Raw genomic sequence first — 27095 nt, forward strand, 5'->3', positions numbered from 1 at the left:
AAAAAAACTGACAAAGTGGCTATACTTTTTAATACTTTCACCAGCAGTATATGAATGTTCCGGTACTTTCACCTACTCACCACTATTTATAAGGCAGCATGTTTTAATTTAAGCTATTCTAATAGGTCTGAAGTGACATTTTATTCTTGTTTCAGTTTATATTTCCCTAGTGATTAAAAATTAGTCATTTTTAGTATCTATTCAGTACTTATTCACCAACCATATATCATTTCTGGTGACATGTCTGTTCAATTCTCTTAACAGTATTTTATTGGACTGTTCATTTTCTTATTGAGTTTTGAGCATACTTTCTTGCGAAGTCTTCTATCTGATAGATGATTTCAAATACTTTCTTCTATCTTTTCATTCTCCTAACAGTGTCTTTGGATTGAAAGATGTTTGTTTTCCCAAAAAACAATTCAAAAGATCAACGAATCAAAAAGTTGGTTTTTTGAAAAGATAAATAAAATTGACAAACCATTAGCATGGCTAACAAAAAAAAGAAGAGAGAAGACTCAAATAACAAAAATTAGAAATGAAAAAGGCGATATTACAACTGATTCATCTGAAATACAAGGAATCATTCGAGACTACTATAAACAACTATACGCCAACAAATTTGAAAATCTGGAGGAAATGGATAAATTTCTGGACACACACAAGCTCCCAAAACTGAACCGTGAAGACGTAGAAAATTTGAACAGACCAATAACAATAAAGGAGATTGAAGCTGTTATCAGAAGGCTCCCAACAAAGAAAAGCCCAGGACCAGATGGATTCACAGCAGAATTTTACCAAACATTCAAAGAGGAATTGACACCGATTCTTTACAAACTATTCCAAAAGATTGAAATGGACGCAAATCTCCCAAACTCATTCTATGAAGCAAACATCATCCTGATACCAAAACCAGGTAAAGATATAACCAAAAAAGAAAACTACAGGCCGATATCCTTGATGAATATAGATGCAAAAATCCTCACTAAAATACTAGCAAACAGAATACAGCAACACATACATAAAATTATTCATCACGATCAAGTGGGATTCATCCCAGGGATGCAAGGTTGGTTCAACATACGCAAATCAATAAATGTGATACACCATATTAATAAACTCAAACACAAGGACCATATGATCATCTCTATAGATGCTGAAAAAGCATTTGATAAAGTTCAGCACTCATTCATGACAAAGACCCTCTATAAGTTAAGTATAGAGGGAAAGTATCTCAACATAATTAAAGCCATATATGACAAACCCACTGCCAATATCATCCTGAATGGGGAAAAGCTGAAAGCTTTTCCTTTAAGAACAGGAACTAGACAAGGATGCCCACTCTCACCACTCCTATTCAACATAGTGTTGGAAGTACTAGCCAGAGCAATCAGAGAAGAGAAGGAAATAAAGGGCATCCAGATTGGAAAAGATGAAGTCAAACTGTCCCTGTTTGCAGATGACATGATCCTATATATCGAACAGCCTAAAACTTCTACAAAAAAACTGCTGGAATTGATAAATGATTTCAGCACAGTAGCAGGATACAAAATCAACACACAAAAATCAGTAGCATTTCTTTTCTCCAATAGTGAACATGCAGAAGGAGAAATCAAGAAAGCCTGCCCATTTACAATAGCCACCAAAAAAATAAAATACTTAGGAATTGAGTTAACCAAGGAGGTGAAAAATCTCTATAATGAGAACTACAAACCACTGCTGAGAGAAATTAGAGAGGATACAAGAAGATGGAAAGATATCCCATGCTCTTGGATTGGAAGAATCAACATAGTGAAAATGTCCATACTACCCAAAGTGATATACAATTTCAATGCAATCCCCATCAAAATTCCAAAGACATTTTTATCAGAAATGGAAAAAACTATCTAGATATTTATATGGAATAATAAAAGACAATGCATAGCCAAAGCAATGCTGAGCAAAAAAAGTAAAGCTGGAGGCATAACACTACCTGACTTTAAGCTATACTACAAAGCTATAATAACCAAAACAGTATGGTACTGGCATAAAAACAGACACACTGATCAATGGAATAGAATAGAGAATCCAGAAATCAACCCACACACTACTGCCATCTGATCTTTGACAAAGGCACCAAGCCTATTCACTGGGGAAGGGACTGCCTCTTCAGCAAATGGTGCTGGGATAACTGGATATCCATATGCAGGAGAATGAAACTAGATCCATACCTCTCACCGTATACGAAAATCAACTCAAAATGGATTAAGGATTTAAATATACACCCTGAAACAATAAAACTTCTTAAAGAAAACATAGGAGAAACACTTCAGGAAATAGGACTGGGCACAGACTTCATGAATACAACCCCAAAAGCACGGGCAACCAAAGGAAAAATAAACAAATGGGATTATATCAAACTAAAAAGCTTCTGCACAGCAAAAGAAACAATTAACAGAGTTAAAAGACAACCAACAGAGTGGGAGAAAATATTTGCAAAATATACATCTGACAAAGGATTAATATCCAGAATATATAAGGAACTCAAACAACTTTACATGAAGAAAACAAGCAACCCAATTAAAAAATGGGCAAAAGAGCTAAGTAGGCATTTCTCTAAGGAAGATATACAAATGGCCAACAGACATGAAAAAATGCTCAACATCACTCAGCATCCAGGAAATGCAAATCAAAACCACACTGAGATACCATCTAACCCCAGTTAGGATGGCTAAAATCCAAAAGACCCTGAACGATAAATGCTGGCGAGGTTGCAGAGAAAAAGGAACTCTCATACATTGTTGGTGGGACTGCAAAATGGTGCAGCCTCTATGGAAAATGGTATGGAGGTTCCTCAAAGAATTGCAGATAGATCTACCATACGACCCAGCTATCCCACTGTTGGGAATATACCCAGAGGAATGGAAATCATCAAGTCGAAGGTATACCTGTTCCCCAATGTTCATCGCAGCACTCTTTACAATAGCCAAGAGTTTGAACCAGCCCAAATGTCCATCATCAGAGGAGTGGATACGGAAAATGTGGTACATCTACACAATGGAATACTACTCAGCTATAAAAATGAATGAAATACTGCTATTTGCAACAACATGGATGGACCTTGAGAGAATTATATTAAGTGAAACAAGTCAGGCACAGAAAGAGAAATGCCACATGCTCTCACTTATTGGTGGGAGCTAAAAATTAATATATAAATTCACACACACACACACACACAAAAAAAAAAAACGGGGGGGGGAGAAGATATAACAACCACAATTACTTGAAGTTGATACGACAAGCAAAGAGAAAGGACATTGTTGGGGGGGAGGGGGGCGGGAGGAGGGAGGGAGGTTTTGGTGATGGGGAGCAATAATCAGCCACAATGTATAACGACAAAAGAAAATTAAAAAAAAAAAAAAATATATATATATATAGTGCGGAAAAAATATGGAACAAACAGGTCCTCATTCCCCCTCCCCCCAGGCTCTGGCAATCACCTTACTCCTTTACGTCTCTGTGAATTAAACTACTCTAGGTGCTTCTTATAAGAGGAATCATACAATATTTGTCCTTTTGTTTCTGGCTTATTTCACATAGCATAATGTCTTCAAAATTCATCCATATTGCAGCATGTGTCAGAATTTCCTTCCTTTTTAAGACTGAATAACATTCCATTATATGTGTACACCACATTTTGTTTATTCATTCATCTATTGATGGACATTTAGGTTGCTTCCATCTTTTGGCTACTGTGAGTAATGATTCTATGAACACTGGTGTACAAATATCTGTTTGAGTCCCTGCTTTTAATTATTCTAGGTATACGCGCAGAGCCTATCTTTTATTTGCATAAGCCCAGAGGCCTTATGTAATTTGCCTCACCCCAGAAAAGCACACACACCATCTCTCTAATTGCCCCTCCTACCACTCTTCTCCTCGCTTACTCTGCTTCATCCAAACAAGACTTCCTCTTCCTCCAACACACCGAACATACTATTGCATCAAAACCTTTGCCTGTGAAGTTAGGTTCCTTTATTTTTGTCCCCAAGATATGTACCTAGTCTGTCTCTTCACTTCTCTCAAGTCTGTACTAAAACAGCATTTTGTTTGGTGGGCATTACCAAACACAATATAAATTAATATGTCCTCTACCATTTATGCTGCTGTACCCTACATTCTTTTCATTCTTTGTCCTAATCAGAATCTCAGAATCAGACATCTCATGTATTTTTATAGAATTGTTGTCTATCTGCCTCACTTAGGGATGTAAAGCCTGTAGGAAGAGACTTTTTTTGTTTTGTTTTGTTTGTTTGGTTACCTGATGTTTCTCCAGCTCCTAGAGCAATCCTTATTCTTAGTATGCAGTTAATAAATATTTGTTGAATGACAGAATGACTGGCTGACTGAATGAATACACACATAAAATGACATTTATAATGATATCCATGCAGCAGTCTTTGCAATAAAAAAATAAATATTCAACATCAGGAAATTTTTAAACAAGCTAGATACATCCAAGCCATGAAATACCCTACAGCAGTGAAAAGAATGTTAGCTCTACATGTCTAATACTAAAAAAAATTCAAGACATAGTAATAAGTTAAAAAAAAAAAGCAATCGGCAGAACAATATAAACAGTAAGATGCAATTTATAGTACACTCATCAGTTACTCATTGAGTGGGGAAGGTAGTAAAAAACTTTATTTCAATTGTTTGAAATACAGAAAAGATGCATATGTGTATTACTTGTATAATTCGAATAAAGAAAGGTAAATAAATAGATAAATAAAATGTTACAGGTAGGATAGGTGAAGAATGTCTGCTTTTATCCCTGTAAAAAATAAAACTTAAATCTAGGATTTTCAAGATTCTTCATAATGCAGCAAAAAGTCTGGTGATGGTCTATTTGGAATATTAAAGGTGGATATCAGGGATAAGAGCTATGAGAACAATGAATGGAAGATGTTGTAGAAAGTGTCTGCTGATGTCTTCAGCCATATGCACATAATTGTATGTTAAGCATCCTATGTTATAACATAGAAATGAATGTTTCTATGTTACAATATGTCATAGATCTATATGCTTACCCATAAATATCCATATCTGAACAGATGTGTACCTAATTATTAACAGATGTTATCTAGGCTTTTTAAAAATATTTGAGACTTTTTTCTTTCTTTGTTATTTATCTTCATAATTTCTATATGCAGATAAGTACTTTATTCTACAGCAAGCATTTATTCCTTTTGTAATATGAAAAAAACTATTTTTTAATTTAAAAAACTGCAAAACTAAAAATAATCCTAATGTTACCTTGTTATGCAATACACAGAGTAAGTCTGCAAACCAATGGAAGGATTGTATGTCTCTGCACACCCAAATAAAGTACAGTCTTCTAAGCTTGTATGGCTTCCAGTCATCCCTTTAAAATTAAAATAAAGCGATAGTGATAAGAATGGCAAACAAAAAAAACTGAAGAATACCTATATTCTTCAAACTTTGCTTTTCATTAGAAAGCAAGCAATAGAAAATCAGTCATTTATATTCTAACATCTGATATAGCACTTACAATAACTCACAAACGAATTTAGTATGCAATATGCTGACTCAAAGACATGGCACACATTATAAATTTGTGTTTATACTTGTGAATATCATATGCATATAATCTTTCCAGTTGAAGGTCATAGACTGAACTCCTGGGTCAGAATAATATTGGCCCCTGTATCTCAGAAAAACAAGTTCTGTTTTCTGTGAATTCTGTCACTGTGCAGGGCTCCAAATATCATTTGGTCTTGCCCTAACTTCCAAGAAAAATGAACCAAAACCATTCCAAAAAGTTGGTTGTTTATCCCCTTCTTAATAATTATTAAAGAAAGAAATTTCACAACCAAGTATGGTTGTGATTCCAGCAACTTATAATTCTGAGCCTGGATTCCTATTTAAAATTATGAAGTAGGCTTGAAGCTAAAAAATGTTCTTCCTTTTTCATAACATTAGGTATCCAAATAACTTGTAATGTGTTGTCAGAAACAAATGATTTCTGACTTGGAATATGGTTATTTTTGTAAGAACCTCCACAAATTCTCAAATTTACATCTAGCATTTAAAATAGAAATAAAACAACATTCAAACACATTGCTTCAACTTATCATTTCTTTTTGGTACTCCATAAAACAGATTTTAATGAAAATTGTGTCTACTTGAAAAGTGAATGGAATTGATTTGAGAGTAACTTCCTGATGTCATTTTGTGTTTTCACAACAATTAATATTAATAATCAATTAACTTTTGCTTATAATTTTGAAGCTGAAATAACTGAAGGAATATTTCCTGGTTAAGCAATATCACCTTTTAAAGTTCTTCTCTTTTGGCCATTGTAAATTTGCTAAGTAATAAACCAAAAAATAATGTGTTCATTTATCATCTTCACAGAAAAGCTTTTCCTGGCCATATTTCTACTATAAACCCAGCCCTAGATTTTTCTGTTTGTTTGGTGGCTGGCCAGTTTAGGTTTCTGAACCCTTGACCTTGGTGTTCTAACATCATGCCTTAACCAACTGAACTAACTGGACAGCCACCAGTCCTTGATTTTTATATCCCATTATTCTGTCTTCTTTAAATTCTAATATATTTTTAAAAGATTCTATTTATAAATTTCCCATTGCTTTATTTTTCACTTGCCTCATTAGAAGGTAAGCTTTTTTAAGGGCAGGGATGCTGTTTTCACTCATTGCAGTATTCCCAGCACCTTTCAAACTGATTGGCACATGGGTACTCAACATATTTGTTGATGAATGAATGAGTAGTGCCACTTACCACTGATGAAGAGGTAGAGAATTGAAGGAAGGTGGTGACTGACTGTTAACAGAGCAAAAGGACGGAGGAAGGCATAATTGTGATCCTGACATATTTTTACAAAAACAGCACGCTGGGAGCAAATTATTCCCCTCATTAAATAGTAAATGGAACTCCTTGGACAATGAGTAGAAGAAATTATTTCATACTACAAAGAAAGATATCTGAAATATTGGCAGTTCTCTATTTGGAGTAACAAAATGGATCAAAATGACATACAGCAGGGTGTTGAGTATTGATGCAAATGGAGTTACTCCAATGCCTCCAGCCACGCAGAGGCTAACTTCATAGTTCAGTGATTCCTCGAAGGGACTTCCAAATGGACCATCGATATACAGCCTGCAGAGAAGGCAGACAAAGGTGAGAAAAATAAAATGTTAAATTCATTTTCTATAGCATGTAGCAAACATGATGAATTCAATTTATGGGCTTTGGGATGGCTCAGGCCTTATTTCATTGTTTCTCATAGTGATAAGCCTAAAGGAATAAGAAATTTTGTTTATGAACTGTCAATATTAAAGTAAGTCCACCTGTTTGCAAGCATTCCTTTTTTGAGAGAAACATTAATCAAAAGTGTAGAGAAATGTCGACCAAGCCGAATAGCTAAGGACAAGTTAAAGCTCTGATCATATTGTAATACTATATTTGGCTAAATTAAAATACCAAATGCTTTACTGTGTCTATATTCAAAAAATAATTCCCCTTTGATGGCAGGGTCAGTAGCGGAAATATTTACTTAAACATTTACGATGTGAAGAGAAAAATCATAGAAAGAAGGAAAAGAATTTAAAACTGCTGCTCTCTTGTCCTAGTTAGGTTCATAAATATACAAACAGCTGAAGAACAATCACAAAGGAAGCTCTACTTACTCTACTTGTGCTCATGTATTTGTGTGTGTGCGTGGTGTGTGTGTGTGTGTGTGTGTGTGTGTGAAATTCTTCTTAACTACAACAGACATGGCTAGTTGTTCATTCAATATTAATCTTCCCATTCTTACTTAGTAACAGACAGTAATTTTATTCAGAGTTGCGAGGTCCCACCAAAACACTGCATTTCTCAGACTTCTTTGCGTCTCTTTTGGCCAGGTGACAGTTTTCTGGCCACTGGACCCTTTCCGCCTCATTTGCTTTCCAAACCACACAAACCCGTCTACACCCTTCCCATTCCCCACACAGCTATTTTTTCATGTTTTGAAATATCTTTGGGCAAAAAAAACTAGAATTCAAAGTTCTAGTCATTTACTAGGGGTGGGACCATAGACAAGTTACTTTTCCTCTCTAAACCTGATTTCCTATATGTACAAAACGATCAACAACATGGGATAATGCAGGAAAAGCCTGACGAGAATTGTTGAGAGCCAAACAAATATCAGAAATGCTTTTTGTTAATGGCATCAGTGAGGACCTACAGCGCACTGCCAGACCATTTGAGAGGTCTGGCATCGATGTAAGAAAAGAACTATGTTTAGTATGAGAATGGAAACGTAGATAGGAATTTGAAGTACCTTAGAGGATCAGCTGGGTTTTTTTTTTTTTTTGAAATTCTTTTTTGTACACAGTGGGACAAAATTTTGCTTTTCTTGGAGGAAGGTTAAAGATGAAATTACTAGTAATTGATTACTTGGCAAGACCTGGTTTTTGGAGGGAGGCAGAAAGAGAAACTACTTAAACCATTTTTTACATATTTAATCTAATTAATGTGCAAAGTATACTGACTTTCATTTATGAGCTGTGACTTTCTCCGTATTTTAGTACATGATCTTTAAAATAATGCTATGTTACTATGATCATTATATATGTGAAGAGATCACAGATATTAAAGGTAACTATTCAAAGTTTTGCAACAACATAGTGCAGATGAGATCAGCTTGACACCTTTTTAAACTTCAGTTCATAACTAATGAAAAGATTCTCTGTGAAAGACTGTGAAGCTAAGAGGATTCTGTGAGAAGGAGGGATCCTCTTCCCTGGCCCATCCAAGAATATATACATATTTCTTGAAATTTAAGTGTTTTTCCCTTGAAAGCAGAATTCATTAACATTTTAAAAATTATTTTGTTTTATTGAGTAATATTAATGAGTTGATAAACCTCCTTTTTTCAATGGAGATATTCATCAGCTACAAATTAATTCAACTATATAAAGAAAAAAGAACAACCAATACTTCTTGAAATCTTGTTTCCTAACACTAGCTATCTATTGCCTCTCCCCTAACACACTGATACCATGCAAATTGAAGTAGAATTTACTTAGACAATCTGAGGAGGAAGTTATTATTTTAAGAAAATATCTTTATCAATTTTAAAAAGTAGATATTAATTGCACTAGTATTTCTCAAAAGGGATTTCACAGAATAATTTTACAAGTGGGAAAAAGTATATCACAGTCAAACAAAGTAGGGAAATGTGTTAAACAGAATTTTTTAAAAATTTGTTTATTTTAAAACATCTTTAATGCAAAACTCTCAATATTGGAGTGGTGCTATGGTAATCTACCCACTTAAGAAAAAAAATTTCTAAAAGAGAGGCCAAAAACTGCATTTCCTACAATCTCTTACAAATGGTGGTGGTCATAAGACTCAGTTCAGTCTAACGAGATTAAGTAGAAGCTTCAGGTTGAGTTTCTGAGAACTTTCTTGAAGGGGAGGCTGAATTAGCTTGGCTCAGATGGCAAGTACATCACAGAATACAGATTGAACAAACACCACTAAAGAGGTCGGGGGGGGGGTCTCTAGAAGAGGAACTTAAACTTTGTTAGAGGAGAGAAAGGAAGATAAGCTGGAGAATAAATGACATGTGGAAAGGTCATCTGAGGCTTTGCAGTTAAGGATATTACCCAATATAACCATTTGAAGCCATTTTTAAGCAGTCCATTGGAAATGAGATTGGGTTGGGACATTGTTTTTATTGCCCGAACAATCAAGGTTGTTCTTTGGCAGCAAACCAAGCCAAAGGAGGAACAGCTCTGAATTTTTTTATAAATAATATTCCTCTCTCTAAACAGTTCTGATATTAGGCAGCTCAGAGAACTTGATTTTTGTAGGAACCAAGTAGAAATATTTTATTTTTGTATTTTCACAGTATTTTTTAAAATACTATGATTAAAGCTTCCAAAGGTATTGGGTCATGTTTTGCTGGCTTTATTGCGAAAATAGCTACAATTCACTTGTGAAAAAAATTATGCCAGATGTCCTCAACCATTGTACATGTCCTTATTTACAAAAATAAGAGAATATTTTAACCACCTTCTAGTCTAAATATATTGTAAACTTAAATTCTTTAGAGTCAATGACAATCACACCAGTAAGGAATGAGCAATAAAACCTCTACTTTATCTCTACCTTTTTTCCTCCAACCTATAAATGAACAACATGTATTTTGTATTAAGTGTGCATTCCTTTTATTCTTTCCACTCACTGTCACTTTCTGACAACTGTCACACCTATTCATGCTCTGAAAATTTTCACTGAGCAATATTTACAACCACATTCTGAACAGAATGGCTGTCCCTGGCTTTGTCAGTGGGTCAAATGAGAGTTCACAAATGTAAGAATGTTATTAATGAACATTATTATATTTTAGAATAACGTTCCCTAGCACCACTGCAGGTAACGTTTGTTAAATGGCTTTCTCTTAAGTGTGTGCAAGCGCGTGCACGCACACACACGCACACACAATCTCTTCAGGAACTAGTCAGTTCTCTTCTTCATGAATATCTTTCTCTTAAATAAAGAACACACTTTTCCATATTTCATTATTTGTTAGATGTTGTTTGATAGCAAGATGCTGAAGATGAGAGGGATAGTATGTTGACTAATTAGAGACTCTGCCCCAAATCCAAATAACCGCAGCCTACATTAGCCAGTGTACAGTGAGTCTATGTTGGCTATGGTATGTTCTGTCTATGTTGGTTGTGTTATTCTCTGTAAATATCAGTCTGCAACACTACATAATATAGGGAACACAAACTGCTTCTTAACCCATATTTTAGGTCTTAAAATATATTTCTCACTAATAGAGTCTATGTCTAATAAGTCAGTAAAACAACCAGAAAAGTGAGGGGAAAATCTCAACGTAAATAGGTACACTTTGTTGTGAATATAAGAAACAAATTCTAGTTATTTGACCAAGTTTTCAACTTTCTAAAAAAATTTTTTGACAAAATTACAAATTCATTGACTTTCAATTATCTGCAATAATGAATAAATATGAGTATATCTGACAGAGATTATAACCGAGAGAATAAATGAGAGGATTCCAAACCATGGATAATCCAAAATTAAATCAGGGCTAGATATACACAAATCTCTGCCTACTCCTATTTATTGATTTGGCCCTTACTTCAACTTTCTCCTCCCCTACCCTAACATTCTTTACATGGGCATTCTTTATATGCTCAGAGTCTTTGCTGCTATGCCCTTCCCTGGACCAACTCAGCACTCCCTAGGCACCACACAAATAGGCAGAATTCTATTATTTTCTCTCTTTCCCAGTCATGGATCATAAAATTCTACTGCCAAACTAGGCACTAAACAGGAAGATGGCAGTACCTATTAAATAAAATGTGTTTAATCCAGATTGTTTATATAAATATCATTTAGACCCAGAAACTTTTAATTAGTATGTTTTCATTTGATAGTCTAGAAACTGAACTTCATAAAGATGTTAACTGGTCTCCAAAGCAGTGCCTCACAGTAGCCTCTAGCAATAATTTAAAAATATTGAATAAATAGCACTTTCCTAGATATTAATAAGGGCAGTTGACAAAAGTATCCTGAAATAGAGTTATCCTTCCAGATCAATGAAAAATCTATTTCCCTAAGGTGTTTAGATACATGCAAATCTAAGTTAATTCTATATGCAATATTAAACAAATAATAATAAATAATATTAGCAGCTAAAATGAAGCATTTGTTACTTGTCAAGCTTGGTTCTAAATATTTTGTTTGTTAATTTGTTTAACCTTTATAATAACCCTGGGTATTAGGTATCATTTTCATCCCCTTTCATACAGGTGGAATTGAGACACAGAGATAGTAGTTTGCCCTAGGACACAGAATCAGCCAGTAAGGCAGTGTGCTTCAGTCTGCACTCTCAACTGCTAGAATATGGTGTGCATGATAACATGGATGACTTTTATTCTTTTAATTCACAGGCGCAAACAAAAAAAAAAAAAAAATCTGTCCCAAGGCTTAGACACTGCAGGATCATCACATAGTAGTATCTCTGTTAAAGATTAGAATAAATAAATCATTACTATCTGCTACAGACTGAATGCATGTGTACCCCAAAATTCATAATGAACCCTTAATCCTCACTGTGGATATTTAGAAATAGAGCTTTTGGAAGGTAATTAGGCCATAAGTTTGAAACCCTCATGATGGGAATAGTGCCCATACAGACTGAGACAGGAGACAACTGGCTTCCTCTCTCTTTCCTCTCTGCCATATAAGGATACAATGAGAAGAAAGTTGTCTGCAAACCAAAGAGTGTCCTCCCCATCCTCTTGATCTCCTGTCACCTTGATCTGTCTTAAACTTCTCAGCTACCAGAACTGTGAGAAATAAATATCTATTGCTTAAGTCACCCAATCTGTGGCAATTATTTATAGCACCCCCAAAAGGAATCTAACACCAAAGATACCTGAAAGACAGTACAGTTAAGGAAACCTGGGGAAATAGCTGCAAACAAATTGCCATTGGAGAAACCACTGTGACTCTCCTCTTCAAACAAAGGTGTCAAGTGGACAGCATGACTAAGAGACAGAAAAGCAGGCACTATTATCATACTCTGCAAACAGCAGCTGTCTGTAAAAACACTGATAGTCATGCATCAATCTCTTCAGGCACATTCACGCTCCTAGTCAACATGTACGTGAAGAGCAATGTGTACATGCAAGGCTGTTTAGGCATATGCATGTCTCTGTGTGTTGAGGGGATTGAAGACTATTGCTGAAGATCAAGTCTAGATTAATATTTGAGACAATGCATAAGCAAGACAATTAGAACTCTATATTTATTTTTGTCATAAGAATTAAGTAAACATTATTAAAGCTAAGTATTGGGGGGAGAATTCTCCCAGAAAGTGAAGTTTGGTGAATTCTTAAATAACCTGCCAATGCAATCAAAGAATGAGCCATTTAGCATAGTGAGTAGTTTAGGTGAAATATGTGAAATAGGTGAAATAGAGTTTAGGTGAACTAAACTCTAAGTCTTTAACTTAGTGATCTTCCTTTTCTATTTTAGATATTAGTTTATCCATTTAGCCTGTTTCATACTAGTTAGTAAAGAAAAAAGAGTCAGACACTCTTAGAGAGTGATCCAAGATTCCACAGAAAGGGTTAAGAGTCCAGCATCTGCCTTTAGGGAAGGGGGTGTATAGTAAAAGGCCTGGTATTTCTTATCCTTCAGGAAGATGAAGACATATTCCAGTAAGAACACTTACAGCATCTAAGAGAAAAAAAGGTCTGCCTCATGTAAGAAAGGGTCAGATTTCACTCCCCCCAGTTATGAAAATGATAAAGGGAAATATATAGAAATTGTTTAAAATGTTTCTAGCTTGAGATTATTTTGAAACCCACTTGTCACAACATGAATGAATCTTGCATTTAAAGAACAGAAAATAGAAAACCAGAAGAGGGATCACCCACAAAATATCTATTCCTGTTCATAGAGCATCAAGCAAAATAAGTCTGACCAGACACTGATGCAGAAAGCTTCTTGTTTGCACTCTGAGGCAGCTCCTCAGTCATGCCTGGGTTGCTCTTGGGAGCAAGTCTTTCCTCTCCCACCTAGTGGTGAAGAGCTCAACCAATATGTTGCAGGGGATGCCCTAGTTGGTTAGGTTAGGTTACGCAGGATTTTTAGAAATCCTGAAAAAGATTACATTTTGTTTTTGTCCACCCAAATCTCTCCCAGCACCCTGTCCATTTCCTTCTCCATACACAGTAAACTCCTCTTGCTTACTTGGGATAATTTCTAGATTGAACAAATGGCAGAATCTCAGAGTCTTGAGTAGATGGAGGCAGTAGTAAATCTCGGAATCGTTCTGTTAAAAGAAAAATAAATATCAACCTGTGAAAAAATAAAAGTCATAAAAATAATTTCAAAATGGAATTATTTCCTATTGTTATCTTTTGTTCATTTTCACTGTGCATCCTTTATTAGAAATTTAACCACCATCTTATGTACTACTGAAACATATGTCTATTTCTCATTACTGGCTACATATGTCCTTACAATTAAAATATTGCAATCTCTTCACATATAGAAATAGCAGGTTTTCATTAGTAGAGACTAATAAAATCTTATAGTTGAAAGGCTAGAGAAAACATATATGAACAATAAACATACTAAGAAACGCACAATCTCATTGGTAACCTGGGAAGTGCAAATAAAAACCACACACCACTAGATAGCATTCACATTACATGGCATTCAGTTAACAGAAATCAGTCTCAAAACCAAGTGTTAGACAGGATGCAGCTTAACATAGGCTCTTATACATTGCTGGTGGGGATGCAGATTGGTAATATCACTCTGGAAAACATTTGGCATTACTTTTTAAGTTTGATCTTTGCATACCATAATGGTCCAATATTTCTGCAGGTATATATGTTGCAGAAACTTTTTTAGGCAGCAAGAAAAAGAAGACGTTCATAGCAGCACTGTTCATAATAATATAAATGGAAATAACTCAAATGCCCATTGACACCAGAATAAACAATTTGTGCTATATTCAAACAATGGAATATTACTTGAAGTGAAACTGAATGATTTCAGTTACAAATAAAAAGTAGTGAATCATTAATATAATATTGAGTGGAAATTTAAATTAAGTGGAAAAAATTCCAGTGGGTTACATACAGCAGAATATCATTTTTATTGAGTTGAAAAACAATTAAGCAATGCATTGTTTAGATATATAATGTATGAGACAAAGCAATCCAATGATAAAAGGAATGTTACACACAATTCATGACAATGGTTATCTTTTCCTACAGTGTAGAAGGATGAAATAGATAAGATGCAAAAGGGTAGGTGTAAGTAACTGGTAATGTTTCATATGTATTCATTCATATGTATCATAGATTAATGAATGAATGAGTAAATGAGGGCCTAGCAGAGTCCAATGATGACAGTAGGTCATTAACTAAGAAGTGGTTTAATGAACTTCAGTGCATATGAAGTTCATAATGAAGGAGAGAGGGAGAAAGAGAAGGAAGGAGTAAGGAGGGAGGGAAAGGGGAAAAGGAAAAGGGGAAAATAAAAGAAAGAACATAGGTGATTATGGAGAAAGGACTAATGCTCGGTGCTACTTTGGATATACTTATATTGCATAGCTATTTGCACGGCACAGAGTAATCTATCACTCTAATACTGATCCTATATTTTAGGTCTATATTTTTATCGTATATTTTTATATTTTTATTCATTACCTCTGGAGTCATCTCTATGGGAAGGCTTCCTTGATCCTTCCATTATTCTTTCTTTCCTCCTGCCAAATTTGTAACACATGGTCCTACTCTGTACTCCTAATATACCCTGTGCTTACACTTTCACAGAATTTATCACACTGTTTTTTATTGTTCTATGTATTTGTCTGTGTACCCATCTCTCTCCTTCTAGTAGACGGGTTTTGTTCTACCATGATACAGAATGTTATCTGATACATATTAAAGTGCTGGATAAATATTTGTTGAAAGAATACTTCCAAATACCATTTTTACTATAAAAATAAAACTGTGAAGGTTAATCATGATGACTCTTAGAAGAGACCAACTGGTCATATATCAACCATGAAAACCAAGGGAACCCGTACTCCAACCTTGGCAGAGTCACACAATCAAACTGAGATAAAAGTATAAAACTAAAGTTCCCATGCTGCAATAAATCCATCAGTAACCGAAGGTAAGCAATTTCCACAAAATACTGAAAAGCTACACTTGATGACAACTGCAGTTCCCAGTTACTGAATAGTTAGATGCTAAGTCATTTGTAAGCAAAGTGGTCACAAAATGTTATTGAGAAGAAGGATGCACACCTTATCTTCCTATTTATTAAAACATATTGAATCAGATATTAAACTGTCTTGTACTCTGATTTTGGTTTTAACCGCTCTGACAGTTCTTAAAATACACTTGGGGAGAAATGAATAAGATCCCCAAACAGAGGAGGTTGTACTCTGAAGTCTTAAGATCCAAAAAAGCACCATGTGTTTTTCTTCTTTTGTTATACTTACTCTTCATATTAAAAAAAAAAAAGAAATAAATTATATTATTGACAGATATACTGTTATTTTTAATCTATAAACAATATTTATTTCAGCACACTTCCCAATTTATGTAGCACTCATTAAATGAATGATTTGCAGTGTTTATTCTTTTTTATTTTATTTTTTCTATTTAGCTCTTTCCTAAAGAAATTCTTGAAAAATAAAGCCAAAACCCAAAAACAAACAAGCAATTTACATATCAGGTAATGAATGTTCAATCACCTATATTAAACATAATATTCCTTGGAAGCTATAAGTATAAACTAAAGTTTACTGAATGACTCCCAAACTCATTGAAAAGCAAGCAAAAATCAGAATTCTTGATGCACACAATCATAATATAATACATTCTTTACTCAGCAATCATTTTTTTTTTTAAATAAAATTACAAAGAATATTTGAGTGTAAACCTGGAAAAAAATCTCTGGAGATGACATTGTATTGAAAGGACTAAAACACAAACATATAGCAAAAGCAGCATAAAAGAGGTAACTTATAAAAGTACCCAAACCATGAAGAACTCTATAATTGAAACTCCTCCATTTGGAACACGCTTTAATCTGAATATCAAGGGAACATAAATGAAAGCCCTTGAATAACTAGCATGACTGTCAAAAAAAAGCTCATCTATACACAAACAGAATATATATACAGTATCTTAAAATTATATTGCTTTAAAAATTTCTCTTTTTATCATTATATTCATAAATTCTTAAAGGTGAACAGTTAATTTTATCCTATAAAGGTATATTGACTTATTTTTCCATTATATGAACAAAGATAAATGATAAAAATTGTCTTTAGAAAAACCAAGTAAATGAAAAATTGTTTATAATTCTTACAAGTCCTCTTTTAGTCTCCCAGATTTCTGCTTATCAATTATTTAATTAGCATCTCATTCTTTATCTGATTCTGAGGAAAAGACCAAAATAATTTGATGTTTCCTTTGTTACATAACAAAAATTGTAAAATGCTACTTATTCTCTTGCAGTAAAATGTCAAACCAGATAATATGCTTTCTCAGCAGGCCCAAGCTATTTCTTAAGAAAATGGCACAGTTACCCAAATCCGAGAGCTCAGTTCTTTCACAGATCTTCTTAGAACAATTTCATTAAAACCACTGAAAAGAACCAGAGAATCTTCTGAAAAGTGATATTATGTTGAGCTGACTAACGATGTGATAATGTTTGAACATGATTTTCTACCAGCAGGAAATATATCTTAATTAACACAAGCTGTTGTAGACTTTCCGCCTACTTTTCCTTTCTGTCATTCAATCAACAAAAGGATTCTGAGGCTACCAGACCTGGATGACATATTGCACACAATTAAATTAATATGGGTTCTCTGGACAATCAATTGTGGGACAATACACTTAATTATTTAAAAACAAAGATGAGAAAAGTGAAATACTAACTGGAACTTTTCAATTCTAACTGGAACTTATTTTGTGCATGGGTTTATTGTGACTTTTATTGTGACTGGGTTTCTTCATATTTTGCTTTGTGAAAAATGTTCAATCTCTAATCCTCCCCAATATACAGAATATACCAAATGCAATAAGAATTTGCACAGCAACAAAAAAGCAGTATGCAAATATATTACCATGATGACAAGAAAATAAAATTTTGTATCGCTGAGAAAAAAAAGAAAAATGAAAAAATTAAACAAAACAAAGTGACTTCAATTAATGTTATTATTTTATGACCTAAAAACCCTTTGCATTTTAGAGATGTGATAACAGCCATCTGATTGGTTTTTTCAACAGCCTAAGAAAGAGCTGGTGTTTGCTGGAGGGACCTTGTCAGACAGGCTTTACCAGCTCCAAGTTATTGTTTTCCTTTTGGTGATCCCCCTTCCCTATTTTCCCCTTTATAGTCTCCACTATGGAAGTGAATATTTTAACTACTTTAAGTATTAGATTATCATGGGCAAGGAAAAAATATCAGATAAAATATCTCTAAAGGGTGAAAGTATTGCCCTATTAAAAAAAAAAAAAAAAAAAACCTGAAAAGAAGTTAGTTAGCCATCCTAACTGGTGTGGCAAGGTTGCGGAGAAAAAGGAACTCTCATACATTGTTGGTGGGACTGCAAAATGGTGCAGCCTCTATGGAAAATGGTATGGAGATTCCTCAAACAACTGCAGATAGATCTACCATACGACCCAGCTATCCCACTGTTGGGAATATACCCAGAGGAATGGAAATCATCAAGTCGAAGGTATACCTGTTCCCCAATGTTCATCGCAGCACTCTTTACAATAGCCAAGAGTTGGAACCAACCCAAATGTCCATCATCAGATGAGTGGATACGGAAGATGTGGTACATCTACACAATGGAATACTACTCAGCTATAAAAACGAATGAAATACTGCCATTTGCAACAACATGGATGGACCTTGAGAGAATTATATTAAGTGAAACAAGTCAGGCACAGAAAGAGAAATACCACATGTTCTCACTTATTGGTGGGAGCTAAAAATTAATATATAAATTCACACACACACACACACACACAAACACCCCCACACACACCCACACACACAAAACCGGGGGGGGGGGGAGAAGATATAACAACCACAATTACTTGAAGTTGATACGACAAGCAAACAGAAAGGACATTGTTGGGGGGAAGGGGGGGAGGGAGAATGGAGGGAGGTTTTGGTGATGCGGAGCAATAATCAGCCACAATGTATATCGAGAAAATAAAATTTAAAAAAAAAAAAGAAGTTGGTTACATTTTTATTAATAGGTAAAAATGTTCTCCTCTTTCTCCTAATACTCATAGTACACTGAATATGCCAGTTTTTAAGTTTGTTTTAAATTTGTTTTATTTCTAATTTTTTTTAATTTTTAAAAATTGAAATATATTGATTATATATATTTGTAGGGTACAGAGTTACATTTCAATACATGTGTACAATGTGTGATGATCAAAGCAAGGTATTTAGCATATTCATTATTACAAACTTAATCATTTCTTTGTGATGTGGACATTTGATCTCCTCTCTTCTAGCCATTTGGTAACATGCACTAGATCATTGTTAATTATAGATGCCTAGCTCAAATATACACTGATAGAATTTCTTTGCCAGTTTAGATTTTTTTTTCCAAAATGTGCTAAAATGAAATCCTTAAGGGACATTAAATAGCCCCACTAAGGACTTAAACTTAGTTTTAAAAATAGCTGGTATAATGCAATGCAGTATTAGAAATGTATTGCAAGGAAACTGATATTCCCATACTCGACCTTTATACAAAATCAGTAAAATGATTGCACTATAATATTTATGTTACTTTACATTTATTTTGCAATAAAAGATGTGGGTTATTTCACAATAATTGAGTACACATGATAAAAGGTATACCAAGTGACAAATCTTTCTTTACTCATACAATGTAGGGAAAATATAGGAAAATGGTCAGGGCCTCTCAGATGTTCAGAATCTTGCCGAGCGTTTGATGTAAATAGGCACATGTGCCCAGGTATTCTTTGGTTATTGTCTAATGTAATTCTGCATGTGCACCCAGGAGTCCTGGGTTATGGACTTGAGTATAAATGACTAGTGTCTGTGATCTACGCACTCCCCTGACCCAAGGATGCCCCTGGGGAGGACAACGGGGAGGCCGCTACTGCTGCTGGAGGCTGTTGCTGCAAGCTGTTCCTGTTAGTGTTACCGGGATGCCCCGAGAGGCCACTGCTGCTGCTGTTTCTGATGTTACTGCTGAGGACTGAGCTCATGTCGTCTGTCAATGGCTCCTGGGATCTATCCCAATTACCTAGCATGGACCTGTGTGTAAGGGGTCTGGTGACCCAGGCTGGCATGTGAAGGGTCTGGTGACCCAGTCTGTACAATGGGTTTGAAGGGTCTGAGCCCTAGCCCTGATAATACAAATAGAAACTTAGTATTAATAAAATAATGAAATGTTTCGGCTTTAGTCATGAATTGCTTTAACAATACAATTGCCTAACTTTACAACTGGCATAGTCGTGCAGCAAGACATACAGTTTGCAATACTTAGAAGCAACAGGTTATAATAGAAAAGAAACTGTTGCTAAGTAGATCTTAAGTATTCTCAACACACACATACAAGGAAAGGTAACTAAGTGAGGTGATGGATGTGCTAATTAGCTTGATATATACAATTTTCATTTGTCAATTGTACCTAAATAAAGGAAAAATATTTTGGAAGAAGAAAAAAGAAAAGACACTGAACCTGTTGTCAGAAAGCCTGAGTCCTTGACCTGTTTCTGCCTCTGTTCTTAATTTTTTTCTCAAATGACAAATGAGTCAAATGAGTTTAGTGATCTTTAAGCCAAATTTCAACTTCAAGTTGCTTAAAGAATTTATGCTTAAGGAAAGGAGGGAATCTTATCAAAGTCACTGAGAGTGAGGCCATATGTTTTGGTTTGCCTGGGACAGTTCTGGTTTATGCTTGCTGTCCTGGCATCCTGCTCTATTTAGTATTCATCTCAGACTTTTAGTTTTTAATTAAACATTAATTTTAAAAATGAGCTAGGGGTGGTGTGGTTGTTACAGACTAGTATCTCGCAAACTCCTCTCCAGTGAAAGACTTATTTTGTTGTGCAGCTGTACAGCATGCTGTTAGCAGGCAGCCTCCAGCTGTCAGCTCCGTCAGGGTGCACTGGTAATGGTTTTCACAGAACAGCTCATAACCAATGATTGAACTAGGCAGTGATATTTCAGCCCTACACAGACAACTCTGATGAGCAAAATTTGCTTTAAATCTTCTCACTAGTTTGGCTGGGCTTTACTGATCCTACATAGAAGTTCAACTTTGTTCTCCACCCAATCCCTGTTTGGTCTCCTTACTGTCACAGGTGTTGATCCCTTTAAATTAGCATTTAGCATTCCAGCAACATCTGAGCATCAGCTTCTAGCAAATCCAACCTGCAACAGATGGGCTTAATAGACCTCCACTTTGTACTGAGAGCTTCTGCCATGTTTTTGACTACTACTGGGTCAGAGGCATGTACATATGGTTATGTAAAATAAACATCACAATAAATCATTTCTCTTTTGCCAGCCCTTTCCAGATGTTACATAAATAACACCTCTTTTGCATATGCAGGTGTTCATTGTTAAAATGAAGTCATTTTAGATACATGTACCTTGGGACAAGTATCACCATCTGTTCTGGGCTGATGGCAGAAGAAATAAGCAAGTGTCCCTGCAGGCCACGTGGTATATTAGGCAGTTGGCCCATGCCCTTGTTGCAGCCCATGAAGTGCACAAAGCCATGAGGCTTTCAGGTGGTGGGGTCAGTAGAAAATGTAGAAGATTATAATTTAGGTTGATGTAAAAACTGTATAGGAAATAGAGGTTAAGCAACCTATCCTTATGTGCACAGAGTGGCTTGAACACTCTTGTTATACATGTATGCAAAATAAGTCATTTCAACAGCACTGAACTAAAAAAAAAGATAATGCTTAAAAAAAGAAAGATGCTAAGTTTTTTTCTCCTTTTTCAAGAAAGTAAATGATGAACCTGTAACTTGAATAAAATGTTTTTCAATATTTGCCATACACCCTAGAGGATTTCACCTTATAGATTTCACCCTTGATTTCACTGAACATGGAAAACAAACAAATATGTTGAGGATGAGTCAACACATACTTCAAAAGTTATTCATTATTTTATGAAAACTACGTCCAATGATGACAAAGTAGCACACAAATTTATAGAAAGTGCAGCAGAAGATAAATGTCATAAGAAAAAGTAACTTGAATGTAACTGGATTCGAGTGGCCGGGTCCCTGTGCATAGTGTCAAGTTAAAGATTAGCTATTAATCCAAAATAATAACAAAGCAGTTCTAATTTTATAGCATTGCTCAAAGAGCACCATTAATTTGTAGGAAAGTAGATAGGAGTGAAGAGATTCACCCCTACAATCCTTCCACACGTATCATCTATCTCAACATTCTGTAGAAGGCAGCTTCCTCACCTTTCTAGCTTGTACTTTCAAGTTAGAAAGGACAGATACCTGTTTCATATCTTATCTTTCCTATCCTCCTCCCTACCCTCAACCTTCTGTTCTTTAAAAAAAAATATTTTAGTGAATCTCAGTCCCTTCCAATGACAATTCCTCTTTCTCATTTCTCTATTTAGTCATTTTCTACTCACCCCACTGTGTATCACAAAAATCCAGTAATAGTTCCCAAAGACATTCTTCTCTCCACAAGGTGAATTGGATGGGAGAAACTAAGCTAGTAAAGACTAGTAAAGTCTAGTTAATGAGGTTGGAGCTGGAAGTCACACTTCACAATTTTTATACACATACAAAAGAATGGGGTCTAACTATTGGAGTTAAAGAAGAAACAATGGCATAGATGCATAGGTAAATTTAAGACTAGTCATAAAATGGAAGACAGAGTATAGAAAAGATTCCTTCTCTGAAAGTACGAAACATCAAAAGTAAATTAAGAGGAAAAAATACAAAATAAAAGAGGGAGAAAAAAGAGATCATATGGATAAGGGGATTCCAACAGTGGTAGAGTATGTTTATTCCAATCATGCATTCTGGAATTGGAGAAATAACCATAGGATGGATTCTGGAACCCAACTGGTCCTATGGTGACAGAATCAAGCCAAAACTCCATTAATTTCCCATAAACCCGTACTGTTGCTGGCTGACTACAGTAATGTTCTGGTTCCTCAGGAAATAGTGTCACTTAGAGACAATGTTCAATTCCTCCAAAATTGGGTACATCCCTTTCTCCAATGTACAGTCACTCTGCTAAATGGCTGCAGGTTTCCTTGAGAAGAGCTAAGAGGATGATTTTACAGTTTAATTTTTAACATGTAAAGGGTGCTTTCTCAAAGGGACCTACCGTCCCTTTACTAAAAGGCCTCATAACATATGAATTGGTTCAAGTCTAGGAATTTGATGAAGAACTGAAATTGTCTATTGAGATGATTCATGACATGCCTCTGTTCACCAATCCTAGAGTTTTATTTTACTTATACAAATCAGGTAAGATTTTTCTAGGTTGTCCATTTATTTGAGACTTAAGAACACCATGATAAGTTATAAAATACCAAAGTTCTCTCTACAGGTCAATCCACCATGTTTACTCTTCCAACTGTGCTGCCCATTATAGTAACCATGCCCACTATCAGTTAAGAGCTGCCTTTTGGCCACCTGCCTCTCAGGGACCTTATCATCCCCACTGAGTTCCAGTCTCTGTAAGGTGCACGATAACTTTGACTACAATATACGTAGGAAGTCTACAGTCTATAGCGTATACACCAGTCAAGAATGGATATGCCTGGGGCTGGCCCTGTGGCTCACTCAGGAGAGTGTGGCACTAGTAGCACTGAGGCCACGGGTTCAGATCCTATATAGGGATGGCCGGTGCGCTCACTGGCTGAGCATGGTGCAGACCACACCATGCTGAGGGTTGCAATCCCCTTCCCAATCAAAAAAATAAAAAAAGAGGGGATATGCCTAAGGACTTGAGATTAAACAAACAAAAAAAGACAATAGTTTTTTAATTTTATCTGTTTTGTTTTAATTTTCAATTTTTATATTTCATTTGAATTTTAATTTATAGTACTTATCTAAAAGTAATATTTTTTAAAAAGATAGATATAGAACATGAATGTGCACACTACCACAAGAATGAATATGCCTTAGGATATGATTTAAGAGAAAAAAGAAATTAGCTTTTTATCTATATCTCATTTGAATTTTAATATTTATATTTTGTTTGAATTTTAATTTATAGTACTTATCTAAAAGCAATAATTTTTAAAAAGACAGATGCAGGGCACAGATGTACAGACTACCACACATGGATATGTTTTCAAGGGTAGTTGTCATTCACACTCCCCAAATCATAACTTATGGGGCACTGCCCGCTCTTCCACCACGTGGATGCAGCTGTGTGCACATACATGCTCACACACACACTGCTTCAAAAAGAAGGTACAAATTAATTTCCCCATAACATTTAGGAAGACTACTTAAATATATAAACATGAAATGTGAACATCAAAAACGTTAATTTTCAGCAACATTTATTAATCACATACCAAAAATGAGGCAACAAGTTAGGTTCTCAATGAGCTAATAAGGTCTCATAATAGGTTAGACATATGTGTTACCAAAGGATACATATGCCACAAATAAATAAATGCTGAATGTATGCACTGAGAATTCAGGAAAACAAACAGCTGAGTTTGTCTGGATGTGCTAGTAATAAAAAGCAAAGGAAATGGAGAGGTTTTAAAAATAAAGTTTTTCTGATCCATGGTGTTAGATGAGGTGAATATTTTTGCTTTGGCTTTTATATATCAATGATCTCTAATGATAGAGAATTTAAAATTGAGAGTAAGAACAATATTTTGGGCAGTAGGAACGTTATCAATTAAATCATATTTTATTCATTTATTCACTCATTCAGCAAACTTTTATAGAGTACCTATATTTGTCACACACTATGTGTAAAAGAAATTCTTATCATATGGTACTGAACTCTGCTTATTACAAAGAAATGCCAAGAGAGCAAAAGAATCACAATACCATTACAGCTACTTGAAAAAAGATGTAAAATGTAATTACAAAATTACTTAAAGAGGGAAAGAAGAGCATTACTCATAGGAATTCAAAGAAATTAATGGTTTGTCAAAATTTGATGTTTTATTTTCCTCAGGAAAAGGAACACACACATTAATCTTAGGAAAACAAATTACTTCAAAAAGTGAGAATTAAAGGGCACACTTAAAGTACACGAATACCAACTAGAAAGATATAGAGCATAAATTTCCCTTTTCTGAAATGTTTGTTTAAATCAAGTGAATGTTCTTTATTACCATGGTAACTCAGTATTGAATAACAATAATTGCTATTTTAAAATACTGCTTTCAAAGCAACATCAAAGGCATTCCTGAAAAGTCAGGAAATCTAGTTGCAGGAGCAAGAATATTTTCTTATTAAAGATACAGGCAAATCTTCTGTGTCAAAATTCAAATGAAAACAGTCTGCAATTCTAAAAGAATGAAAACAATCAGCTGCATGTTCTGTTATATAAAACTACTGTTTACACAAATATTAAAGGCAAAGTCAAAGCAATTACAAATAAATAAATAAATAAATACATAAATACATAAATAAAATTTAAAAAAAGAATCTTACTTTGTCTTATAGGAAAAAAATCAAGTCGATACATGCAGTTTTCAGAAGATGAGAACACAGAGCACAATGTACGTGCAATCAGAGCTAAGAAAAGAACAAGGACACTAATAGGAGATGGAAAGATAAACAACATAACAATCCTGTACTTGGCATACATCTTCCACAACACTCCTGTAAGATTTTTCTCAACTCTACCAAAATGTATTTATTATTATTCTCACTTCATGTGGAATTAAATTATTCATATTCTAGAATGTATTTTTTCTGAAAAGAATTATACAGTTTTATAGTAATAATGAGATGAAACATGAGGAAACAGCTCTTTCAATTAGGTATGTTGTAGGTGAGAAAACAAAACCAGACAGCCGGGGTGGGGGGCAGTCCCAAGGTCACATGGCTAGCAGGAGGCAAAGAGATTTAAACAAACAAACAAACAAACAAAAAAACCCAAAACAAAAAACTCACAGGCCAGTGTTCTTTCAACTGTGATCATACTGCTTGATTCTCGAGAGAATACTATACTCCTTTTTCTCTCCTACCTCCCTTTACTTTGTTCTTGCCTAAGGATTACATAATAAGAGAAAAACGCAGCAGGTCATACACAATCTGCATCCCTCAACACCTGGCACTTTTAAACACTGTAAGATCTAAAGGTAGACTATGCAGTATTACACAAAGGCTAATTGTTTTATGGATTCTTTCATTTTCAGGGGAAGCAGAGTGATAAAATTCTATTCCTGTGATACTATTCTGCTTCCTACTTATTAAACATACTATTAAAAAAATCAGAATCAGCTTTTGAAAGAACACATACTCCTTGTACTCTAAATACATCAAATAATCAATGTCTATAACTGGCTTTCTTATAAAATATACATTTTGTTTTATTGCCACAGAGGGTAAACAACAACAAAAATTGAACGGGGAAAAAAAAGGTTTGAGAAAAGTGAAAGCAAATAATAGAGGCATTTCTGGATAAACACACTATTGCTACTGAGCTTTCCATAATCCACCTTTTAAGAAAAATGTTATATTTTCATTTGTCACAGCAAATGCATTTTTTAAAAAAACAATGTTGGCATTTAACGAAAGAAACACCTCGAAGTTGTCAAGGCTCAGCTTGATATTAATTCAGTTCCTGCCTTCTGTGCAGAAGCTGAATATCCCCTAGGTACACAACAAAGGAATAAGCAATTTTATCCAGGACCCAAAGAAACTGGAGGTTTTCTTTTATGTTTTTATGAAGTTCAAACCTAAAACCCTGGGCAAACAAAATTAATGCCATGTAATATATGGTCCTTTGAAGCCTATCAAAACCAACCATGCAGTGAATATTCTGTTCTTAAATAATGAACATCTTGGCCAAAGACCAAGCCTATGGAATGTGTAGATCAGGGAAGATTAACAAGCAAGTATTTAAATTCACTTCCTTCACAGAGTGCTTAGGAAGTACATCAAGAAAATGAGTAGTTAAAAATATTCATCGTGGACCGACCCCCTGGCTCACTCAGGAGAGTGCGGCACTGGGAGCACAGCGGCGCCCCCACCGCGGGTTCGGATCCTATATAGGGATGGCTGGTGCGCTTACTGGCTGAGCGCAGTGCGCGCGACACCAAGCCAAGGGTTGCGATCCCCTTACCAGTCACAAAAAGAAAGAAAAAACAAACAAACCAACAAAAAATATTCATCGTGATAATGAAAACGGCATAAAACACTTGTTGCCTTTTTGACTTCTTTGAAATTATTTAGTCTTTTAATACTAGGATGACTTGGCAGAGTAACATGCACCTTCTTAGCCATTCAGTACATTACTGTCATGTTTTTGACA

General features: G+C 34.9%; 1 protein-coding gene across 1 annotated transcript in view; it reads right to left on the reverse strand.

The window, feature by feature from the left end:
* Positions 1–4841: 4841 nt before the first annotated feature.
* LOC134376184 (NADPH oxidase 4-like) overlaps positions 4842–27095 on the reverse strand; it is a 147089-nt gene continuing 124835 nt past the window's right edge. The window contains exons 13-16 of the mRNA XM_063094825.1: positions 13801–13882; positions 7057–7176; positions 5293–5401; positions 4842–4919 (exon numbers count right to left, since the gene is read on the reverse strand). Coding sequence (XP_062950895.1) covers positions 4842–4919; positions 5293–5401; positions 7057–7176; positions 13801–13882 — 389 coding nt within the window. The remainder of the gene's footprint in view (positions 4920–5292; positions 5402–7056; positions 7177–13800; positions 13883–27095) is intronic.

The sequence above is a fragment of the Cynocephalus volans genome, chromosome 4 (genome assembly GCF_027409185.1).
Source record: "Cynocephalus volans isolate mCynVol1 chromosome 4, mCynVol1.pri, whole genome shotgun sequence".
In the NCBI taxonomy this organism is placed as follows: domain Eukaryota; kingdom Metazoa; phylum Chordata; class Mammalia; order Dermoptera; family Cynocephalidae; genus Cynocephalus; species Cynocephalus volans.